The 24,478-nt window shown below is 45.2% G+C and overlaps 1 protein-coding gene across 3 annotated transcripts in view; it reads right to left on the reverse strand.

The window, feature by feature from the left end:
* Egfr (epidermal growth factor receptor) overlaps positions 1-24,478 on the reverse strand; it is a 176,963-nt gene that overhangs the window by 30,397 nt on the left and 122,088 nt on the right. For all 3 annotated transcript variants that reach the window (XM_041669982.1, XM_041669981.1, XM_041669983.1), the window contains exons 4-16: positions 23,166-23,300; positions 19,765-19,833; positions 19,297-19,415; positions 18,132-18,273; positions 16,351-16,467; positions 15,702-15,828; positions 15,532-15,605; positions 14,634-14,724; positions 11,890-12,089; positions 9,292-9,424; positions 6,841-6,931; positions 4,733-4,890; positions 124-162 (exon numbers count right to left, since the gene is read on the reverse strand). In XM_041669982.1, the coding sequence (XP_041525916.1) occupies positions 124-162; positions 4,733-4,890; positions 6,841-6,931; positions 9,292-9,424; positions 11,890-12,089; positions 14,634-14,724; positions 15,532-15,605; positions 15,702-15,828; positions 16,351-16,467; positions 18,132-18,273; positions 19,297-19,415; positions 19,765-19,833; positions 23,166-23,300 (1,495 nt within the window). The remainder of the gene's footprint in view (positions 1-123; positions 163-4,732; positions 4,891-6,840; positions 6,932-9,291; positions 9,425-11,889; positions 12,090-14,633; positions 14,725-15,531; positions 15,606-15,701; positions 15,829-16,350; positions 16,468-18,131; positions 18,274-19,296; positions 19,416-19,764; positions 19,834-23,165; positions 23,301-24,478) is intronic.

Raw genomic sequence — 24,478 nt, forward strand, 5'->3', positions numbered from 1 at the left:
GACACAGGGTGAGAGGGAAGAACTGGAGACCCGTGGTTGGCCCAGAGGACTTGGAAGAAACTGAAAGGCTTGAAGGAACTCAGAAATGACATCTGGTCATAGATCCAAAGTCACAGTACATACCTTGGTAGTGGGCATCCTTGGAGACCTGGCCCAGTACATCTGCAGGAATAAAAGACACACATCTTTTTCATTCTGATTTACTGGAATTTATTTGATAGTTTTCCACATTAAGTCATAAAGCAATTGTGACAAATTACTCTTTTATAGCTATAATCACAGTGATCTCAAAGTTGGATAGTTACTAACATATTTTATACATTACTTCAATTATATAAAATAATTAATACATGTGTTTATTTATGCAGAAAACATCTTTGAGTGGCAGGATTGTTATCGCCTTCATCTAGGTTATTACCCAAATGCAACACAGTATATTGTTGCCACACAGCTTGCACTAAATGTCTGGAGAGACAGGGGAGCAGTATGACAAAGACCATATTTGGAGAACATACTCTAAATACTCTGTCTCTATTACTCGGAACAAGAATTGGTTCTCATTTCTACCTTCTGCTTTTCTTGGCTTTTGAGAGTTTGACTCTCTGACTTCTCCTTGCTGTCAGACGAAGAAGCTGCGTGCAATGCCTTTGGCCTTTCGTGCATAAACTAAACTTGCTGGCAATGCATCTCTAAGCAGTGGGATCCACCAGGAGGCCCAGCTGTTTCCTTCTAGACTCACAAAAGATAGTCAAAGAAAGAGAGGAAGCGTTCTCTAGTGTCAGTTAGACTCTCCTTCAAGTACGACGTCTGGTGGTCTGTTTATTGTTGAATGTTCAACACCAGGAGTCCATGCCTGCTGAGGGGATTGACAGTTTGGACAAGCAGCTTAATTTCATACCGCCCTTGAAAGCTACCCTGGACAATTGCCATCGATTGTCAACAGGAGACGGAGATCGGTGAGCTCAGAGGGAAAGATGAACGAGTTTCCATGTAACAGGATGACCAGTGGGAAAGGTGTCAGCACAGAGGCTTCAGAGGGAAGCATGGGGCATCATGAGATTAAGGGACCACTCGGGAAGCTGACGATGCACTCTCCTGTCTTTTGACTCTTGCTGGGAGGACAAAGAGGTCGCATCATCTACTTCTGTCATATTCTGCCTCCCACACAATTCCTTCTTACATTGCAAGAAATTTATAATTACAATGGTAACAAAGACATTGGGACGTACAACCAAAATGAGCAAATTCTTCGGGAACGTTGTTGAATTTATCAGGATAAAAATTTCAAGACAATATCTTCTTTTTGTTTAATATAAAAACAAGGTTCAACTTAAAGATGCATGTGCCTCAAGCTCAAGTGTCCCTGCAAATGCCGAAGTGGTCACAGTCGTGGCTTTTGGAGTCGCGTGGGTTCCTTATGTGCACTCCAGCTTCTAACATGACTGGCTTATAAACTGTATTGCTGAGTCCCATAAAATATTACCTTCCCCATAAAACCAGGAAAAGCGCCACCATTACCCTATCTCTGAAAATTAGAGTGGCGGTGTGTTTGATAAGATATACATTACAAATATGTAACTAGAGAAAACATATCCTCATTTTCACTTGTCCCCATCAACCCTTCATGTATTTTAAAAAGTAAATCCATTTCAATAAAACAACTCTGCGCAATTAGTTACTGTGAGATAAAACACAGGTAGCAATAAAAAGACTACTTAAAAGTGCATGTTCTTCATCAGACTTATAGAATTAGGAAAACACAGAAAAAAATCAGACCAACTGATACATACAAAATTTTAATCTACATTATGAAAAAAAATCTATCTTTCTGTATTTGGAAACTCTTATTCAAGGTAAGAATGCCTACTGGCAATTAATTCCTCCTGCTTGGTGACTTTTGAGGTCCCCTTAAGGCCAATAGTACACAGTCACAGACAGAAACATACACATATACTTATTTCCAAAGCAGGGAAAAGGAGAGACGTTCATTTATTGTGTACAGCTCGCACAGTAATTTCGAGAGAACCTGCTCCAAAACCGCTAATGCAAAAAATGGGCTAAGTTGAAAAGGAGCAAAGCATTATTCTTACAGGCTTTGCAGAGGTTTTGAACTGGACAATGTGATCAGTGTGGTGATATAAACAAAGGAAAAATTGGACGATGTTAACTTACTACCGCAGAAATGGTAAATTCCAAAACCCACACCTCATTTTTAGAAATATTATTTTGAAAGTGCAGAGGACTCTCCTTGGCAAGATAACTGGAATCTCAGACCAAGAACCAAGGCATTGCTAATGCTGACACACTGCTGTCCTACCCATCACCACCAGATGTCAAATATTGACTTAACTATTATTGTTTCTGATATTATTCTGGAAATTCCAGCCCCTTTATACAATCTGAGACTTTTGGAAAAGAAATTAAAACAAAATATTGAAAGGTAGTATGATTGTTTTCCTAGAAAACTTATTGTTATAACAGTCACAGTTACAAGAATTGCCACTGTCACCACCACCACCAGCCGTGTCCTCAACGGCACCACCACCACTATCCATGTAATTAGCATCACCACCATCACCATCCACATCACCACCACCACCATCATCCACATCACCACCATCATCCACATCACCACCATCATCCACATCAACACCATCATCCACATCACCACCATCACCATCCACATCACCACCACCATCACCATCCACATCACCACCATCGCTATCCACATCACCACCATCATCCACATCACCACCATCACCATCCACATCACCACCATCATCCACATCACCACCATCATCCACATCACCACCATCATCCACATCACCACCATCACTATCCACATCACCACCATCGCTATCCACATCACCACCATCGCTATCCACATCACCACCATCATCCACATAACCACCATCACTATCCACATCACCACCATCACCATCCACATCACCACCACCACCACCATCCACATCTCCACCACCACCATCCACATCACCACCATCATCCACATCACCACCATCATCCACATCACCACCATCATCCACATCACCACCATCATCCACATCACCACCATCACCATCCACATCACCACCAACACCACCATCCACATCTCCACCACCACCATCCACATCACCACCATCATCCACATCACCACCATCATCCACATCACCACCATCATCCACATCACCACCATCATCCACATCACCACCATCATCCACATCACCACCATCATCCACATCACCACCATCATCCACATCACCACCACCATCCACATCACTACCACCATCCACATCACCACCATCACCATCCACATCACCACCATCATCCACATCTCCACCACCACTATCCACATCACCACCATCATCCACATCTCCACCACCATCATCCACATAACCACCATCACCATCCACATCACCACCCCCACCATCATCCACATCACCACCCCCACCATCATCCACACCACCACTACCACCATCTACATCACCACCATCCACATCACTACCACTACCACTATTCTTACCACCAGCATCAGTCCCTACCACCACCACCACCACCACCACCACCACCACCACCACCACCACTATTGTTGCCACCGCTCTTACCATTAACATTGCTTGTTAGTGCTCACCTTGTCTTAGTCATTATTTTTAGTACATTATAGATACTAACTCATCATCACAAAATCCTGTAATTTATGTTGAACTAGTTATCACTGGATTTTACAGAAGAATGCATTTAGATACACAGCACTGTAAAGCCAGGTTGCTGGTACTGGAGAGAACCAGAGAAAGAGTGAGTGACAGTTCTGAGTAAGAGGGAAGACTTTAGAAATATAATGACATGGGTAATATATATATATATATATATATATATAAATGAAAACTCCGACACTGTTCTGGTTACTGAGTGTGATCTGATTCAATTGTTAATTTATAGTGTTCCAGTAAATGAAATGTATAGAGTCAGAACGCTTCTGCTAATTCTTCTCAAGCTAGCTTTAATTCAAGCCACTGAAGTCAGCTTAACAATCAAGCAGATTTTTAAAAAGTGCTTTGGAACAATTCAGGAAGTGTTACTGCGTATATGTGTGTGTGTTCATGTGCGCCCACGTGTGTGTGTGTGTGTCTTCATGTGCGCTCATGTGTGCGTGCACTGTGTGAAGTCTAGAAGTCAACACCAAATGTCATTTTTGAAAAACAACTACTCCTTTTTTTTTTTGAGTCAGGATCTCTCAGTAAACTCTAGTTCACCAAGAATTTGGCTAGAATAAATGTCTAGAAAGCCTTCCCATCTCTGCCTTTCTAGTGCTGAGGTTACAGGTGTATACAGTCTTCACTCCTGGTATTTTCTACATGGTGTTGACGAACGAACTAGGTCCTTAAGTCACTGAATGAGCCACCTCCCCAGGCCCTCCCCCACAGTCCATACTATCCCCAACCCTAATTATACAGAGGGGAAAGAGGTTGTCAGCTGTGCCCATCACTCTTTTCTATTGGCAACGCGGTGCCAAGGAACCAAGACTACCCGAGACAAATATCCTGAAAGACAGAACAATATTTATCAATCTGAGATCTGCCCACCAGCCTATCCCTTCTGTCACCACAAGCGCACAGTTGAAACATATTAGGGTCCTGGCTAAAATACAAGCCTATATAAACCACTGCCTAAAATTTGGTAGGCATTTCCAGTATATAAATTCACAAGCTTTTGTAGGTGACTGTACTGCTCTTACCCATAGGTACAGTTTGGATGGCAGAGGTGGCAGACATTGTTGGCGTCTGCATACTTCCAGACCAGCGTGCTGTTCTCCCCCATGACCCCAGCTGGGCAGGTCTTGACACAGTGTGGGCCGTCAATGTAGTGGGCACACTTGATGCAGTTGTCTGGCCCCTGAAGCAAGATACAGAGAACGTTACGAATCTTTTTAGTTCTTTTTCAAAAATAGAAATAACTTCCTATTTATAATATTTACTGTGAGAAAACAAAAGCCAATAATATGGATGTTCTTTATTATTGTATATGTGTGTAAATGTCTGTGCACCATTTGTACGCCTGGAGCTCATAGAAGCCAGAAGCGGGCATCAGATCCCCTGAAACTGGAGTTGCAGGTGACTGTGGGCTGGCACGTTGGTGCTGAGAATCAAGCCTGGGTTCTCAAGAGGAGCAGCCAGTGTTCTTAACCACTGAGGCATCTCTCCAGCCCCAGTGCAGAAGTTCTTAAAATATACGACAAGTGGTGTGGTTGCTCTTGCCTGCTGTGCCCGCAATAAGATACGTTTTCCTGACTGCACTGAAAACAATCCAATTTCTTTTAATATGTTTTATACTAATGATTAGCTAATAAAGAAAGTGTGTGGATGCGTTGTGGAGATGAGGGCACTTCCTGTGAGAGCTAGTGCTTGCCTTCCACTGTGTGAGTCTCAGGGATGGAACTAAAGCATTCAGACCCGACAGCAAGCTTCTTTATCATCTAACTCAGATCAGTTATACAGAGCAATTCGATTTGTGGGCTATAATCCGTTAAGAAAGGACAGCTGTTATCATGTTTACCATTCTCAGTCCCTCTAGTAAAGCCACGTTGTATAAAGTACATAAAGGTTTTCATAGAAAAAGCAAATGAATTTATCACACCCAAGCGTAAATTAAACTTCGTTCTTCACCATATTTTCTTAACGGTACTTTAAGATATCGTGGGCATAGTACTTGTCAGAGTCATTTCGATTGGTCTACACGTGTTGTATATCCTTATCTTTCCTGCATATCCCATCTGAAGTTAAAAGGCAATGCTGAGGGAGGCCAGACTTCGGCTTGCTGAGGCGCATGAAGGGAATCCCTCTTTTGTATTTTTCTGTGGGAAAGCAGGCGGCACATGGCGGTGCTGGCTGCGGAGTGGGCTGTGAATGTGCAGTGCTAGAGTCTGTCTGTAAAACCTGGAATGTCCTTGTAAAAGTCCCAGAAACAAAAGCAGTGGGACTGCCCAGGCTGTGTGCTTCACACTTCATGAGAGGACTGGTAGGCAAGGGTTTTTCCCCGTGGCTCCAGTAACCAACCGTTCAGCTCTGTCTGCACAGAGGCGGAACACACTCGAAGCCAGAGCAGCTGGAAGACTAAAGCAATAGCACCAATTATTTCTCTGCAGCCATGAGGATTCCATCCAATGCCCTGCAAGCCTGCACACCCAGGGCTTATTTGGTAACCAGTCATGCTGACAGTCTCGATTTCCTAACTCAGTTCTGTTACACTCCGCCTGACTGATGGACAACCGCTGAAATAGGTTTCAATGAGGACACTTAAGAGTTTGCTGCTGGAACTCACAGGGAAACAGAGCCCGGACTAGGCTTAGTATCAGGTAGGAGCAGCATATTTGAGTCAGAGCAACCCGGATTCCCACAGACATCCCTTAGAAGTTTGCTACTGTGTGTGTAAAAAAAGCAAATGACTGAAGAAAAATTGCTGGGATTTCTTTAAAAAAAAAAATAGTGTAACTTGAACTTGTTAAACAATGCTTTGGTGGCGTTTGAGTAAAATGAGGAGATGTTGGCAGATGGCCAAAGCTGTGGGAGCTGCCTGGCAGTGTCTCAAGCCAGTATAGCCTGTCCTGTGATACAGTGGGGGAATCGCCATGGTGAAATGAGTGTGAGATGCTGGGCAGGCAGGGGTGAGGCGCTTCTACCCTGAATAGGCACTTTAAGGATCAGATCCTGAGGCTCTCTTCCCTGGAAAGGGCCTGCACAGCTATCTTTCCTACTTGGGGGTGGCTTGGATCATTGCTGTTCTTGCTGGGGCTCTTGTGAAGGCTTTCCCACAAAGCAGGGTAGAGCGTGGAGTAGGACTCCTTACCCGGCCTGTACAGGTGATGTTCATGTCCTGGGGCAGACATTCTGGGTGGCACTGGATGCACTCAGATTTCTCCACAAACTCCCTCGGCTCCCTGGGGGAAGAACACAGTGAACTGAGCATGCCATACCCCGAGTGGCGGTAACTATTTCAAGTAACGCAAATGACCTAGCCCAGAAACTCAGAAGCATCTTAAGGGCAAAGAAAGGGTCAGAATTATGGGACTGACCTGAAATATAATACGCTGAGCTCCCTAATAGAGCCTTAGGTCACCTTGCACACAGTTTCATTTATAACCAGAGTACTTCTCTGACCTTTTCCTACAGGTAGTTTCTGAATGTCAGGTAAGAAAGCCAAATATGAAAAACATCTTTGCAAACCATCCCTTCCTTCTAAAACCCACATGGACATTTAAGCTGGAAAGAAATGGTTTCTAAGACTAAGAAAGGAATAGGAAAGGAACGTTCAAACTTGTTCACTTCGGGAGTCTCTGGAAAACTCCTTCCTGTGTGCTGTTTCCTCTGGTATTGCAGCAATAGATATACTAAGCCAATAATAGACTCCTCTCAGGCGGCCTTTCCTTTGCCTACTTTTAGTAGGTCAGGCTGAGCTGGCAGCATCTAGAAAGAGGCAGCAGGGACAGGAAGAGAGATGGAAGAGGCTATGGAACAGCAGTAACAGTGAGCCATCGTCAGGCTGAGCTGCAGAAGTAGTGCCTGGCCAGTTGTTTGGTGGTTGAAGAAGAGACCAGCCAGCTTGAGAGGGGCAAAGCAGGCATGAAGGAGAGGGCAGACAGAGAGAGGATGGAGAGCTTAGGCCAAAGAATGGATAGAGCAGGAAAAAACAAACTTCAGGTTCTGGTGGCTGAGGGAGTTCCAGAGTACTTTCTGGATTTTAGAGCCAAGGGTCTCAGCCGTCCCGGGCTCAAGAATTATAACAGCAATCACTGTCAAGAATGGAGGGGCCCATCACTCAGCCCCTTCTTGAAGCTGCACCCACTTCTCTGACAGGCTTGGGAATCCTAATGTAACGGGCCTCTACACATGTCATAACACCTAAGGGTCCCACACTGCAGGCAACCATAAGAACTTTAAGATTTGTAGAGCTAAGGGTCCCAAAAATCAAGGAATGGACTAGGGTTGTAACAGTAGAGGGTGCCATGCGCACCTGTCCCTGCCTGCCTGTTGTCAAACTGCAAAGCATACAGAAGAGGCCAATGGCCAGTGCTGGACGGCTTTTCCCCAGCAGAACATAGAGACCACAGCCAACTGGCTGGCAGTGAATAAAACCCTCATTGGTGATTTTCTGAGCTTTGTCTCCATGTCACCTCCTGCAGGATTCTGGCTTGAATGGTGATGAGGTGCTGCAGGCCATCGGCATCTCACACTAAGAGCCCTGGGCCTCTGGGTGCAGTGAAGAGATTTGAAAGTTGAAGATATGAACGTCTATTTAGCACAGGAAGGGCTCTGGTGCTGCTCACGGTGTGACGTCAAACAGCAGTTGGAGCAGTAGCCCTAGGCCCACGGAGATATTCTTACAAAATCAAAATTGCCTTTCCATCCAGCTCTGGAATATTTCTGGATACAAACTGTGGTCCACACCCTGTTAGCGAAACAGGATGGAAGATTTCCCAGCACTGCCTGTAACTCACATGTCTCTCCTCCACCGTAGCTTCCTCTCATCCCTTAAATAACAGCAACAACAACAACAAAATGCCCCTTTCTGCCTTTCAATTTAATTTTCTAAGTAATTTCTTTAAATCATTACCAATATTCACTTAAAACTTTATGCCAACATTGACATACTTTGTACTATCAATTGATTACTTTTTTTTTAAATTTTTTTGAGACGCAGTTTCTCTGTAGCTTTTGGTTCCTGTATTGGAACTAGCTCTTCTAGACCAGGCTGGCCTCGAACTCACAGAGATCCGCCTGCCTGTGCCTCCCGAGTGCTGGGATTAAAGGCGTGCACCACCACCGCCCAGCAATTGGTTACTTTTAAACTAACAAAATATAGGGTTTCCATTTTTCTTTCTGGTTTTATTAAAATAATTTGCACACTCAATAATCGGTGTGTGTGAGGGGCACATAAAACTAAAATTAATTAGGAAATGCTCTGTGTTGACATATTTTAATACAATGGGAACAGTGGACAGGAAAGAAAAGTCCAAACGCCCACACTTTCTTAAATATGTTAGCTACTGTGCCTGTTCTATCTTGAGGAATTTCTGTCAAATGAAAATTTAAAGTATTTTCAGGAAGAGAGACAGGACAGGTTATCAGGTGCATTGAGGAACAATGCTTTCTAATGTGATGAACACTTTGCCAAAAAAATGACCATCAAATAAACAAAGGATAATATCAAGAACAAGAGAGAAAGAGAAAAAATAACGTGAATAACTGCGAGGCTGTAGAAAGAGCACGGGGCTCATCTCTTGGCTAGACAGCGTCTCACCCCTCCAGGACGTTGCACTTCTCCACGCACTCCCTGCCCCTGCTGACGTTCTGGCAGGAGACACAATCCCTGGGCGAAGGGCCCCAGCAGCCTTCCGAGGAGCACAGAGGATTACAGACGTGGCCTGTGGCCTCTGAGAAAACACAGTGAGTCACAGGGTCAGTCACAGCGCAGTAACGGGAGGGATCAGAAGAGGAGACACCCTTCCGAGGGACCATGGGCTCTTTGCAGGCACGCGGGGGTTCTGAGGGGAGTAGGGGACCATGGCCTTTGTTCTCTGTGATATTCAGGGCAGCTTGAACCTGACTCTGCAGAGGCTTTGATGATGGATGTCACAGCTGACAGAACCATGGCAGGGAAGGTGGTAGCTGCTTGCTGTGTGCTGGGTACCATGCCAAGAGAGTCACATACAGGCTCTCATGTCACTGAGGAATGCCATGGTGCCGGAATCATCACCATGTGAGAAAGAGGAAGCCAAAGCCAAGGTGATTAAAGCATAAAAAACAGGGCAAGTTCTCAAAGCCCAACGGGGCCAAAGCATCGCTGATACTCAGTATTGCCTCTGTCAGTGTTTAGAGTCTTGCCACAAGTCAGTGGCATTTGCACGTTTCAAAAGCTAATTTAATTTAATGTTTTGAAACCAGAGTCAGGAATGTAACTGTGAGATGTCATACATTCTTTTACGCACATGTGTAGTAGGCACACGTGTGCACTTGATGTAGCTCTAGCGACTAAAGACTGATGTGAGAATAGCGCTATATTTAGTCAAAATGTAATATAATGACTCCCCAGAAAGAGCTGGCTGTCACAGTGCCCGGCCCCTGCACTTCACCCAGGCAGACGGAGGGGGCGGAGCCGGGTGGGCGAGTTCTCGATGTACTTCCGGTTTTGACCGGCAGCGCTCTTGCCCCGCCCTTGGAGGACCCCGTCTCTGTAGATATATATATATGTATTGTTCCTGGTTTTGTACGGACCATGCCCTCTGTCAGGTCGTCCCCATAAAAGCAGCCCCCAGGGGGAAAAAAAAAGTAATATAATGAAGATCACATTTCATCCTTTAAATTCCAGGGAGCCTAGACCGCAGCACATATGTCGCTCACTGATGTGACCACATATCTAACAAGAAGCAACTGAAGGGAGGAAGGCTTTACTTTGGCTAGCAGTTTAAGAAGGGACACTGTCCATCAGAGTGGCAGAAGCACCAGGTCAAGGGTTCAAACACCTGAGCTCCTGGAAACACACTCAAGCCACATCATCTCCCCCGCCTTCCACACCTGCTCTCAGCCCACATAGGATTATGAACATTGTACAATACCAAATGTGTTTATTCCATCTTCTTAAGACTTTTAAAAAACTCCATTACCTTTTTTATTTTGTGTAGAGGATGAACATGTGCACGCCACTGTGGTGTGTGTGTGTGTGTGTGTGTGTAATATCAATTTGTGGGAGCTGGCTCTCTCCGTGCTCCATATGAGTCCTGGGAATAGAACTCAGGTCTCCAGGCTTGGCAGCAACGCTCTTTTCTGCCGAGCCATCTCACTTGCCCTCGGCAAGTCTTTAACAGTATCAATAGTGTTCAGAAACCTCAAGTCTATTTTTTTCTTGGGACTCAAGGCAATCAGAAAGCAATTTACAAACTTTCCACATACAATGGCACATAATAATCATTCCCATTTCACAGAGGTGGAATGGGGCACAGGAAAGAAAGAGTGAACCAAAGCGAGACGGAAAACCAGCAGAACTACTCAAGTTCTTGAAAGCCGGAGTAATTTCATGAGGATTTCCAGATGCTGGAAATAAGGGGCTCTCAAGAACTAAGGTAGCTCTGTCCTTCCAGGTCTGCCCCTTGCAGTGTGCAGAAGCTTCCCCCATTGACCTGATGTATCCCAAGCCTGCAGCTTCTTCTCTTTTTGTTTTCGGTAGCAGACATCCCATCATACTGACGTCTCTAAAATCCTGGGGTGTCCATTGAAACTTAAGCTTCATCTTTATGGGATAGCACAGTGGCCTCTCCAGGGCTCCTTTTAGGGACTTCAGCCCTGCCCATGTACTGGCCGGCTTGGCTGGTTCTCTGTAACCTTGGCACAAGCTTCCATGCCCCCATCAACCTTATATCTTTCATGTGTACAAAACCAGTATCACGTGGAAGCTGCTGCCCATTTTAGGGGCCAACTAAAGATGCAGCCTGGCCACCAGACGCAGGCCATCTCTTCAGCTGAATTCTCAGTTTGGGTTCTCTTCTTTCAAATGAATGTACATCTCCAGATGGAGCCTTTGGCGGTAGGGGCTTAGCCCTTAGGGCCCCTGTTCCTATTGTCCCAGTGTAGAGTAGAAGGCTTCTCTTTAAGTGTTCCTTTAAAGTGTCTCTTTGCAGTTGTGATTGTATTCTCAGCATCTGACTTATTCGTTACTTTAACTTCCCCCCATCCCCCACAAAAGTGCACATTTTCCATATCCCTGTGTTCACTCTTTGCTCCAGCACACTGTTGACCCAGCGAAGAGCAGTGAGCAGGAGACGACGGCCCCTTCAGCATCCCTTCTGAAAAGAAATTACCTCCAGGAGCTATGCACACAGGTGACATGGGACCAGCTACTTACTGCAGTCATTCTGGGCTCTGTTGGTCATGATTTTGGTTTTCTGATTGGAAGTCCCAAAGAATTTTTTCCAGTTTATTGTATTTGCGTAGCACAAGTTTCGATTTCCAGAAATGACCACGTCTCCATCACTTATTTCCTTGAGGGAACGCAATCCCAATGATGTGATGTTCAGGCCAACAACCGCAAGAGAAAACTGACCGCTGAATGGGGGAGAAGGAAAATTGCACTGTATGTGACAGTGAGAACAACACGCCACCCTCCGATTTTGTTTTTCTGAGCCACTTAGGTTTTCTGAAAACCGTGTTCCTATTAATAATCATTCTGTAAAAAATATGAATCATGGCTTTTGGAAAACGAGATTGTTTTTTTTTAAGTTTCTTCAAGGAAAGGATGGTTTCTCATCCATTTGTTATCTTTAACCTTGGGTAAAGTGGAGGCCTGGCCAATGGCCTGACGCCATTTCATTTGCTGTATTTATAGCTTTCCTAGAAGTCAAAAACACCAATGTGTACTTGAAGTCAATTTGTCTGTTTGTCCATCTACCCATCTATTCATCTATCCAGGTTCATCCGGTCATGTTTATTGAGTAAATATCTGTAGTGCCCCTTGACAAACACTGTATAGGTTAAATGTATGTCTCTTTTACTTAGAAAACCTGTCTAAAGGTGATGCCCTCATACAGGCGGAGCTTTTCATTTCTTTATTTGCTTTTACATCTCTACCACACTTTCCCCTCCTCCCAGCCTCTCTCCCTTCCACTCCTCCTCCCTTTCTTTTCAGAAAAGGATAGGTCTTCCATGGATATCAGTCAGCCATTGTATATCAAGTTACATTGAGATTAGGCACCTCCTCTCATCTTAAGACTGGATGAAGCAATTCAATAGGAGAAAAGGGTCCCCAAAACAGACAACAGAGTCAGAGACAGTCCCTGCTCCTACTGTTAGGAGTCCTACAAGACGACCAAGCTACACAACTGTAACATAAATGCAGAGTGCCTAGATCTGTTCCATGTAGATTCCCTGGTTGTCGGTTCCGTCTCTGTGAGACCCTATGGGCCCTGGGTTAGTTGATCCAGGTACTTTTTGAGTGCAGAGAAATGAACACAGCTTTAGAGAGAACGATTAGTCAAGAAGGGGAACTTAAGTAGCTCCATGGAGGAGCGCCATAGAAGGACAACTTTCTCCAAGCCACGATGTCTCATATCTGAGACGTGGAGAGCAGAGCCAAGTAGGATTCTACAAGGTACGCCCCCACTGGATGACTAGACTGAAGTTAGCCAGACAAAAGGGAAAGGAATGCCACACCACGTGGCAAAAGAGGATGCAGGCTGTCTGCAGTCGGGGAGGGCTGGAAGACAGGCCTGGGGATGGTGGTTAAAGTCAGAGCCCAGATCTATGGCCCTGATGGAGGAATTTGGGTTGTCACAGGCCGCTGGTGGCCAAGCACATAGAAGCAGTGAGTATTTGTAGTAAGCTTCTCTGACACCAGCATCAGGAATGGGTTGGTTGCGACAGAAGGAAAGGAAGAGAATGAAAGTTAAGAGGTTACATGTCAGAGGAATAAAGCATTATTTGACAGCCCCCCTTTCTGTTCGTGGTTCTCTATTCACTGCCTGTTTCCAGAGAAGCGAGGGGTCCTGGGTAGGAGACCCACACTGGGAATTCCACTGGGAATTTTCCTCAGAGAAGCCAAGGAGTCAGGATCTGCCTGGGGTCTTTCTGGCAGGTCAAGCTCCAGCACTGGGTCATAGAGCTCATCCCCAGGCTGGCCTCAGTGAAGAAACGCTCCTGAGAGCCCCAGAAGGCAGGAAGCAGATGTAGCTGTGTGCTTATTATCACAAGCATTTGACTAACGGAGCTGGTGGAAAGCAATGCATTTTCTGTGTGTATCACGCTATTTTATGATGTGATGTTAGAGGAGGCAAATTTCAGAAAAGGTTCTCCTAATGTTCCCAAGGAAGTTTGAGCTGCAGATGTCCAAACTTCTCTTCCTCACCACCAATTTTAGTATTTCTCTCATCTATTAAGGGTCTCCTTCCCTTCTTCTCTCCCTCTCTCCCTCTTTTCCTCCCTCCTTCCCTCCCTTCCTCCCTCCCTCCTTCCCTCCCTCCCTCCCTCCCTCCCTCCCTCCCTCCCTCCCTATCTCCCTGTCTCTGTCTCTCTCTCTCTCTGTCTCTCTCTCTCTCTCTCTCTCTCTCTCTCTCTCTCTCTCTGTATCCTTTTCTCTCTGTGCACACATTTCATTGTTGTGTCTGGAAGAGAGGACATTATAGATTCCCAAACCATTTAGTGTTAAAACCTCACTTGGGTCCTCTTGTGCAATATGTTAAATACCTTCAACTTCAGCACTATCAAAGATCAGCCAAACACAAATAAGGACATTCTGTAAAACACCTACTCATATTTTCCCAGAGTGTCAAGACAATAAAAACAGTCAAAGCCATTGGAGCTATGGACATTTGGGGGGGGGGGACTAAGAAGACATTAGAAGTCCATGCAACGTGGGATTCTTGAGAGGACAGAGAAAGGACACATGCTTTCATGGAAAATCTGGTGAACTCAATAAAGTACACGGTCGAGCGCACAGCGCTGTGCAGAGCCACACATCGGCTCATGTAAGTTGCTCACATTAGGGGAAGCTGAGTGGAAGTTCACCTTTGTCCTGTTTCTGTACCTCCCCTTTAAGGCCAATTTCAAAATAAAAAGCAGAGATAATCTCCCAGGCTTTGGTTACGGCTGACTTACTGTTGCTTTGTTCTGCCACGTATGATTTCTAGGTTCTCAAAAGCATGGAGGTCTGTCCAGTTTTCAGGCCAAGCCTGAATCAGCAAAAACCCTAGAGGGGAGGAAGAAAGACTTAGACACACGATGCTGGAAAGTTCTTTGTTTTGTAGGAAGCATGTTCTAGGACTCATGGTGTACAGACAATGGCAGTGGATTCTCTGGTCCTCACCACCAAGGATGACAGTGTACATACTGACACATGTCCCGGTGATCTTTAAAAAAAAAAATGAAATCCTGCCTCCTCCATGGAACTTTGAATCTCTGAGTGCACCTCTCTCAACCCCCAGGCCGATTTCCACCCTACAGGCTGAAGATGTGCCCTGGCTCTGTTATCCTTCAAGGCTATCAGATTACACACTTGGTTCCTTCTCTGTCTTCAAGTAGCTGCTTACTTAGTCTCATTTTAAATGCTTTCTTCATTTAACTCTGATCCCCACATCAGTCTTGTTTCTCAGATCTAATTATCCCTTTTTAAAGATGAAGAAAACGAAGTGCAGGTGGCAGTCAAGAATCCAAGACTCCCCGGTGGGCAATCAGTTGAAATCTACTTCAGGAACCCTGAAACCCGAGAACCCGCATCTCCCCTCCTTTTTCTCTCCGGGACTTGAGGTCTGTGAGGATGAAGGCCTGTCTGACCTGGGAAGAACTGTTACATGTGACCACATGAGGTCCAGCATGGCTTCAGCCTTGGCTTAAAGTGCTTCCAATGTGCACAAAGGGAAACAAATTTTACAAACTCTCTAAGAATTAATCCTAACGGTAGAGCTTCAGACACCACATTGCTATGCCAGAGAAGAAGGGGGAATGTCTGGTGGTTTCTGTAAAATTTAATCTACTGTGTGTGCTCCCGGATACGAACCTGTTATTTCCTTTACGGTTTTTAGAATATCTAGTTCCCGTGGGTCTAGAGGAGGGGTCCGTGTGAAGGAATCCCTGAAACAGACAGCAACATGATTATTGGTCATTTTCCATGGCTTCTAAGAAGTAGATTTGGCTGCTCTCTCTCCAAGTCACTCAGCTGTTACTTACCCCTTAAAGGCCACTGGCAGGATATGAAGGTCCCCGCTGATGGCAGTGCAGTATTTGAAGTGTTTGATGTTAGTCGCATTTATGGAGAGCGTGTCTTTAAATTCGCCAATGCCTATGCCATTACAAACTGTTAAGAGAGAGATTTGTTCCATTTACCTTTGCTGAACTAAGAAGGCGGCACCGGCACAGGCAGAAGCACGAACCCCTGTACCAGTCATCGTTCACTCATCCCGCTCTGAGGGGACCCTCCAGGTGTCGGGACTCCTGGCAAGCTTTGGTGTTCCAGTCACTGGAATGGGGGCTTGGGGTTGCCCTTGTCACAGACCTTGGCTGGCTTTGAAGTCTCCCTGTTGTTTTGGACTTCAACTGAATCTAGCTACTCATAAAGACATTGGTTCCCCGTTTTTCTCTCCAAGACAGTTCACCTACCTGGGCTGTAGGTGGCACCACTGTGCCTGGTTCAAGGGAATGCCCCCCCCCCCCCCCAATCTTGGTAACTTGGCTTTGCTAGTTTGTCTTCTACTTTACAGACAAAGATGTGCATTTTCCTTTTTAATTAAAAGAGTAAGGTGTGTTTGTTTGGAGGGGGACGTGAGAGTCCGGCACAAAGGCCACAGAAAAGAGTTGTCTACACCCGTAGATGCCCTACCTTTGCGACAGGGCCCGTCACACTTTTTACACTTGCGAGCACCGTCTTCCTCCACTTCATAGTAGTCAGGACCGCAGGCCCGGACACACGAGCCGTGATCTGTCACCACGTAGTTTCCTGAGGAAGGGACGATGAAAAGAAGGTGTTGAAGGCCATGGCAGGTGTGCCCAACCTTCCACAAACATCCTCATGGCCTGCTCTACATGGGCCACCGGAAAGGTCTCTGATAGTTTGACTGACTTTACATCGAGGAGAGAGGTTGACAGGTTTCAACTCGAAAGAGAATCAAGTTTGAGTTTAATGACTTTCTGACGGTAATGTGGGGAAACACAGACATTTGATCACAGGCATCAAGGGGAGAGGGAGGGAACAGCACTGTGCATGCTCACTGACCAGAAGCCTGTCTGTGAACATCAGCCTCCTTTGTCAGGTACGTGTTTGGAACTTTCAGGTAAACCTTGAAATTGTACGTGACACCCATTAATGCGTCTCAAACAGCCCATGTCCCACTGAGGTGACTGCAGTTTGTTCTGTGTTTGACACCAGCTTTGCTCTTCCCCACCTGCCATGTGGTCCTTGGGGGAGCAGTGAGGGGACCAGCTTGTGCTGCTTCCCAGACAGGCACCCCAATCTCTTTCTCCCCTTTCCCTCACCTTTTTGTGGTCTACCTCATTTAATATTTATGATTATAGTGTGCACTAGAGACTCTTTGCCCCCATTTTGAGTTTCCTAAATAGATCCCCCAAAGTATGGGCATTGGTAGTCTGCGAGTCATATGCTCTTATTGTTTAAGGTTTTGAGTGTTTTCTGTGGGTTTTAAAGCCCTGTTAACTAAGTCTTCACACTGAGTCCATCTGTGGCATGACTGGGCAAGTTTTCCTTCATCTTAGTTTTCTTTTACTTTACAGTGGCTTATTATTCTATTTTTCCTCCTCCTCCTCCTCCTCCTCCTCCTCCTCCTCCTCCTCCTCCTTCCTCCTCCTCTTCCTCCTCGTCCTCCTCCTCGTCCTCCTCCTCCTCCTCCTCCTTCTTCTTTCTCTCTCTTTTTTTTCTAAATAGACTTTCATCACCTAAATCTAGGTAGGCAAAATCTTATCCTTCTAGTTTCTCTTTTACATTTTTTTTTGGGGGGGGGGGCTCTCAATTTCCTTTCTAGAAGTCAAGATTGGCTCTTAAGGTTCTTTATACATTGCTTTACTTCTATGTTTGGGAGTGATCTGTGTTGCCATTTCCCTATAGGTTCCAGCAGAGTACAATCATACATAAACACCAAACCCAAATGAGGAAATGAAAGCAAAACTGAAACTGCAGTCCTCCAAGATCCCAGCCTTAGCCATAGCCTTTTCTACTCAAGAAGGCAGATCTGCTGCGTTTTCTAATTTAGGTCTGTTAAATGCCAGCATCGTAGAGAGTCAAACAATGATGGTCCCAGAAGGTGGTGATTTTGTGGTTGTCAGTTCCAGGACACCCCCATGTTATATAGCTGGCCCTCAGACTTGGCGTAAAACAACAGGTGTCTTTTGTTAACAAAATCTGTTCGCCAACAACATGAGGACCAACACAGGTGAAGCCACCCTTACAGGAGAAGAGGAGCCCTGCCTGCCACAGGTTGCCTCTGCCTCTGCCCCTCAGCACTGAGCTGGCTGCTCACCTTCGTATCTAGCTGGGCATATGCTAACCTACACAACAAGGCAGGCACAACAGGCTCCAAACTGCCTAAGAGTCCAGGATAAGACGAAAGAGGTCATGGAGGATGGGTGAATCAAAGGTGAGCAACTCACGGGGGCATTTCTTCACACAGGTGGCTCCAAAGCTGTACTTCCCTTCCGGGTTGACATCCATCTGGTAGGTGGTGGGGTTGTACAGCATCAGCGGTGGGCAGGTGTCTTTGCATGTGGCTTCGTCTCGGAACCTGTGGCAGACCTGTCACAGGAGGGACAACATGGCTGGTCAAGGACGTGCCATCCAAATGAAAGAAGCCCAAGGCCAGGCAGCCTGAAGTCAGGCAGGCCAGTGGCAGCTCTCAGTGCTTAGGTGATCAGTTAGAGTGGGGAGAATCTAGTAAGCCTTTCCATGGTAGTCAGAAACACCTTCCTCTTATAATTAATAAGTATTATTTTTAAGCATATGACTGTCCCAGTAGCTATAACTTAGGGTTTGTGGTTGGAAAAAATATACCTCTATGGATTACAGGTGATGAAAAATAAAGAAACATGGCAGGGCAAGAATGATATGGCATTATTTTTAAATCCAGTTTACGTTGGGTTTCTCTTATAAAGAGCACTTTAGAAAACATTTTGGAGCTTGTCAGGAATCTTAGCAGAAAGGTTTCATGTGGAAAGGACCAGACTCAAGGTTTTGGCTCTTACTAAGAACCCCATGTGGAGTCTTCCCCCCTGGGCTTCTCATTAGATCCAGCCCAGACTGCCCAAGTGAAAAAGAAAATTCCCAGGCCCAGCTCTGATTTCTGGGATTTAAAAATCTTCCATTTCCAGAAGCCGTAGAATAGTCTAGACTGTAGCTTAGGGTGGACTTCCTCTTCCGGAGCCTGACGGGGCCTTGCTTGGTTTTATACCAACCCCAGGAATCACATTCACCAGCCCTGGCACATGCCAAACTTCACACTAGAGCTTTTGCCAGAGCTTTGGTTGTGGAAGGGGGGGGGGGGAAAGACACCGTGTGATGGTGTGGACTAGGGGAGCAGCCCAAGAAGCATCGGAATATGGCGGGCAAAGCAGATGATTCCAAGGCTATACTGCCCAAAGATCTGTAGGACACATGTCAGGGGCTCTTAAAGAAACAGCTCTCTCCATTTGTTACAGTGTCGCTGTTGGTGGCCAGGACAGCACTTATTGACAATGTATCCTACAAGAAGGCTTCTGTCACAATCAGTGGGGAACAAGCACAAAGCTCCCCAGCCCAGCTCCCCAACGCCTAGAGTCTTACCAGACAGTCACTCTCTCTGGGCCCCGTACACCCAGCGGCGCACTGGTTGTGGCAGCAGTCACTGGGGGACCTGCCACGACAACGCCGGGAACATTGCTGGGCACAGATGATTTTGGTCACTGAAAAAAAGAAAGATCACTGGAGAAACACTGGCAAACTTTGAGATTTGTTTGTGCTAGGAAAGGGGGAAGTGAGAGCTGAGAGCAGAGCATCCTGCATGACTCGGGCACTTGGGTAGCTGACTTCTAGGCATTTTATGACAGGCTGAAATATCCCGAATGGTTAGCCTTAGATAGCTGTGTGCAGTGAGGTTGGTAAGACCGCCGTTCATGAAACAGTTAACAATGCTTGCTTTGCCAACCTTCTGTGCTTGTCCAGTTACCAAAGAGCAGGAGAGGATGGCCACACACTGTGTGGACTCTGCCCACAGCGGCGTGTTTCTCAGACCCTGACCCTGTGCCGACTTACATTTCTGGCAGTTCTCTTCTCCTCCTCCCCAGCAACTTCCATTCGGACAGCCCGGATCACATTTTTGGCCTGAAATAAAAATCTAGTAGTTAAATGTGCATTCTGATAAAAGTGAACAAATGACATGGAAGCAATGATGCCTCCCCCAAGGTCCCAGAGGATGTTCTAGAAACAAGGAGCAGTTTGGAAACTTTGCACTCGTATTTGGCTTGGATGATTTTTCTGTTCAGCTAAAAGACTCGTTCAAGAAAGGAAAACCCGTGGAGTGGTTTTGTTGACATTTGAGCTGTGGAAACTGAGAGAATACTTCTGACTTGTCACAATCACAAAGATGACAAATCTACATGAACCCAGGGTCCAGGAGGTGCCAATATTCGTGTCTACGCACTCCCCTTGCTATATCCAATCTCGACTGAGTGGTGGGCAATCACCGTTGGGTTTAGGGACATGAAATCAGGGCTGGCAAATCAGCACCCTTCTCCTCCAAGCCACGGAGTCATGTAGAACATTCCACAGGAAGGGAACATTCTTATTCTGTGAATCATTTGGCCAATTACCTAAAACTTTAGCTAATAGCCGGCCTGTTATTGTCTGGAAATCTTTGTAACTCAACCATTTTTGTATTTTTGTATTTGGTCAATATTAAATTGCAGCTATAAAGGATTCTAATCTCTTGAATTCCATTCTGAAATTAATCCCACCGAGAAACGCAAAGATCAAAGCGTGAGGCAGCATGTTTGTTGGAAAGAACTGCGGTGTGGATTGGATTTAGTTTTCTTGCTTTTATTTTCTGTGGTTCTGGGTACTTAATGTTTCCACTGGGCTTTTAAAAACCACTCTATTTAGTTCTAATTCCCTCTTTGGGGACAAGCAGTTATCATATAATATAACTTTATTTCACAGGGAAGCTTATTTGACGGTGTCTGAGTTTGGTTTCTCAACTTGTCATTGTAAATATTCACCCTCATGTTCCCTTCTAGGATTTAAATATATATTCATATTTATTACATATACTTAGTACATGTTTAAAATTTATATTGAGGTATGAAGTAGCTGATGAATGTATTTATTTTCTTTCATGTAAGTCCACTCATGCAACCTTAAGTTCTAAACCTTATCAATAATAATATACGTTGGTCACAGTGGGCAGCTCTTCTGAGTCCAGACTCCTCACCTACATAACAGTTAAAATGACCTCGTAATACTGATTTCGTTCTTGTTACAGATGAAATACAGACTTCTCCAAAGGATTGTGAGTCTGAGAAGCACTGGTCAATGGAAGAGAGTGGAAGGTAGGAGACACAAGAGACAGATCTCTTCTCTTTTAATAGGTATAATTTTAACGTACTTACTTGATTTTTAAAAACTCCAGCATGCTGTTTGTCTCTTAATCATTGTCATTACAGAACAATTTATTGAAGGCATTCTTACTGAAATGTCTCTTGTTTATGCAATTTTGATTCATTTAGGCTTATTCTCATGACTAGTGCTACAGTTTGGGTACGTAATGACCCCTAAAGGCTCGTATGTTAAAGGCTTTAGATCACAGAGTGGTGATAGCAACTTTAAGAGATTGAACTAATGACTACCCTGGCAAGATGTGCCCATGGGTACAATAGTGGCCTTAACGTTATGAGGGGGTAAACTAAGCATTCTCCAGTTGGACTTAAGATCAACCCCACAGGAGGAAACACATGCCTGCTGCTATAAATCTGGCCGAAAACTTATGGCTTGGAGCTCCTAAGTCTTGGGGAAGAATTCGCTACTCTTATTCTGCTAAAGGAACATAGCATCACACTGCCTTCAAAATACTTAGCTTTCTGCCATAGATTAGTGCCCAGTCCTCATCAGAGAGACGTCTTTGTGTAGTAAATGATGATTACCACAAAGACTCCGTGTCTGTGGAGTGCTCAACCGTGCACAGGACATCTGGATCACAGCCCTCACTCCTACAGCTCTAGGCACATCACAAAAAAGAGGGGAGAAAGATTCTATGAGGTTCAGGAGGGACTACTATGGAACAGCATCTTCTGGACACAACTGGGCTGTTGTACTTGCGACCTCACAGCAACTGTGGCTGCCTGCCCAAGGCCTGCAGAAGACCAAGCCAATCAGCATTCAAGCATGGGTGGGTGAAGGGACAACGAGAACCTACTCCTGGCTGCTGGAGGAGGGAGAGCCATTTTTCAAGGGTGTGGCCCCTGGTCAGTGAAGCATGTTCCAGTGGATGCCCCACACCCGTGCACATACATGCGGTACTAATTGTAGTCAGTGGGTTATTAAAAAGATATGAAAGTGGGAGGGAGGCACGGAAGCAGAGGAGTTGGGAGGATTACAATTCATTGTATACATGTATGTCATCGTCAAATAATAACTTCAAAGCATTATATTAAAACAGAGGTGGAAGTATGGGAAGCCCAGTCATCAAAGGCAATGTCTTTGAGGGGACAAGAGGATCTGGACCCGTTCTCTCTTTCACTTATGGTGCCACAAGGTGACCATGGCTGCACAAAATTTTGGACAAATAATGACTAATATCACAGATTTCCTAAGTTTTTCACCCCAACTCTTTTAATCAAGGCATCAATAAAAAATAAAGCAACTGAGAAAAAAAAAAGCTACAAGACTTTTAATTGATGTCTTTTAGGATTCATGTAGGCTCCACTGGAGGTCTAAACCAAGCTCGTGTGAAGCTCAGTTGCAGGAACAGGAGAATAAGAAGCGGGTCCATGCCTTATCTCGTACTGTGAAAAGATCAGTACTGTTAGGAAGAACAGTCTTGGTGGAGCTTGGAACGTGAAAACACCCTATATCAAAGTTTCCTATCCAGTGCTAGAGAGGGTCACAGGTTGAGTCCCCATGCTTAGCTCTGGTCCTCTGCAAGGCCCTCAGTTGCAGGGGGCTGCTGAAGGAGTGGGGGCATTGGTTAGCTGAGAACATTCAGGAAAGCACGGACAAATCTTCTCTCCGTGGTTTTGTGTCAGAGTGTTTACACTGATAAGTTGATGAGCAGAGTCCACAGGATCAGGATGACCTGAGTACCACTGTGAGAATCAGGAACCAGACAGATGTACACGTGACTGGGCCATGCCCATGAGGCAGAAGGGGAGACGCCATATACCGTGACTACCCCTGCAACCTGTATCCGGGAGAAAGGTTCTCTCTGCTCAGTGATCTCACAAATGCTCCACCACCCTTGAAGAGATGGGTGTTGCCTTGTACAATGAAAAAAAATTTCTTACATTACTGTCTTGAATAAAATTCTAATGGAAAGATCATTTGTTTACTTCTTTTGTTGTTGTATGTTGATCTAAAGTTAGCATCCTCTTTCCCACCCCAACACTGCCCACGTCAACTCCTCAGAGGATCTGAAGCTAATGGAAGGTGAATGAGGCACTTACAGCTTCTCGGCTGGTTTTGTGATTCCATTGACATGTTGCTCAGAAAGACATCCTGCACGATGTCCCTCCACTGGATGGTATCCACGTAGCAGAGGATGGGGTTGTTGCTGAATCGCACAGCGCCGGTCAGGATTTCTGAATAAATGGAACCACAGTAACCAAACTCTTTGATTCCCATTAACTCACAAATGCATGCACTCTTTTCTTTACATTTCTAATATTCTGCTTAATGCTGCCCGTGTGCAAATCCAAAGTCCCCAAGGTCGGCCCCATAGAAGACCCGCTAGAGATATATGAAGATACACTTCATGATAATGAAGGGAAAACTTATGAGTTTTTAAGGATTGGGTTGTGGATTTTAGAGATGCGGTAGCAGGAAGAGAAAGCCTACTCAGTATGCACGGCAGAAAGGCCATGTGTACAGTGACTTGTAGATCTGGGGTCATATCAGACAGACTAGGATGATTGGATGACGTGGAGGTGAAGTTGGAGATGAAGGACAAGGGGGAAATCCTAGGTATTTGGACTCTGAAGACCAGGGCTGTCACCAGGTGACTGTCACCAGGCTTATTCTTAGGTGCCACTAGAGGATTTCCGCTGAAGAAGGAAAGAGTGTGAGTGTGAAATGAAATAAGAACCTTATGTATGAAGATGACTCAAATAAATGCCAGTGGTGCAAGGTCATATAAGGACACAGAGTTTTTTGGAAAGAAGAAATGAGAGGACTTTTACAAAGTCAGGGTTGATCAAAAGTCAAATTTCTACAAAGGAAGAGGGCTACGTTAGCAACATTAGATATGACCATGGACCGAATGATTTATAAATAAAAAATCCACAGATGCTCTGGTCTGCAAAGGTAAATTTGACTTGCAGGTTTCTTCCAGAGAAATGAAATGCACAGAGAGACAGAAATGTCTCAGCTATGTCCAAAGGAGACAGGACTGAGAAGTGGGCTAGCTGATGTGTAGGTGTCACCTCCAGTGATCCTCATCTGTTGGAGGAAGGCCACTTGTTTGTTTTCTGGCTGCTTAGACCCGAAATAATCACTTAGAAGCTATATTTTTTTTTGCAATACTGTTTGGCCAATAGCTTAAGTATATTTGTAGCTAGCTCTTATATCCTAAACTAATGCATCTCCATTAATCTGTGCATCACCACAAGGTCATGGCCTACTGATAAAGTTTTGGCAGGCTCCAGCAGAGGCATTTGTCTCCTGTGGTGGCTACATGGCTTCTCCCTGATTCAACCTACTCCCTCTATATGTCTCTTCCCGCCTGGCTATATTCTCTTAAGCCATTGGCCAAAAGCAGCTT

Source organism: Microtus oregoni, unplaced genomic scaffold (assembly GCF_018167655.1).
Source record: "Microtus oregoni isolate MIOR12 unplaced genomic scaffold, Mior012 000019F_ref0000042, whole genome shotgun sequence".
In the NCBI taxonomy this organism is placed as follows: Eukaryota; Metazoa; Chordata; class Mammalia; order Rodentia; family Cricetidae; genus Microtus; species Microtus oregoni.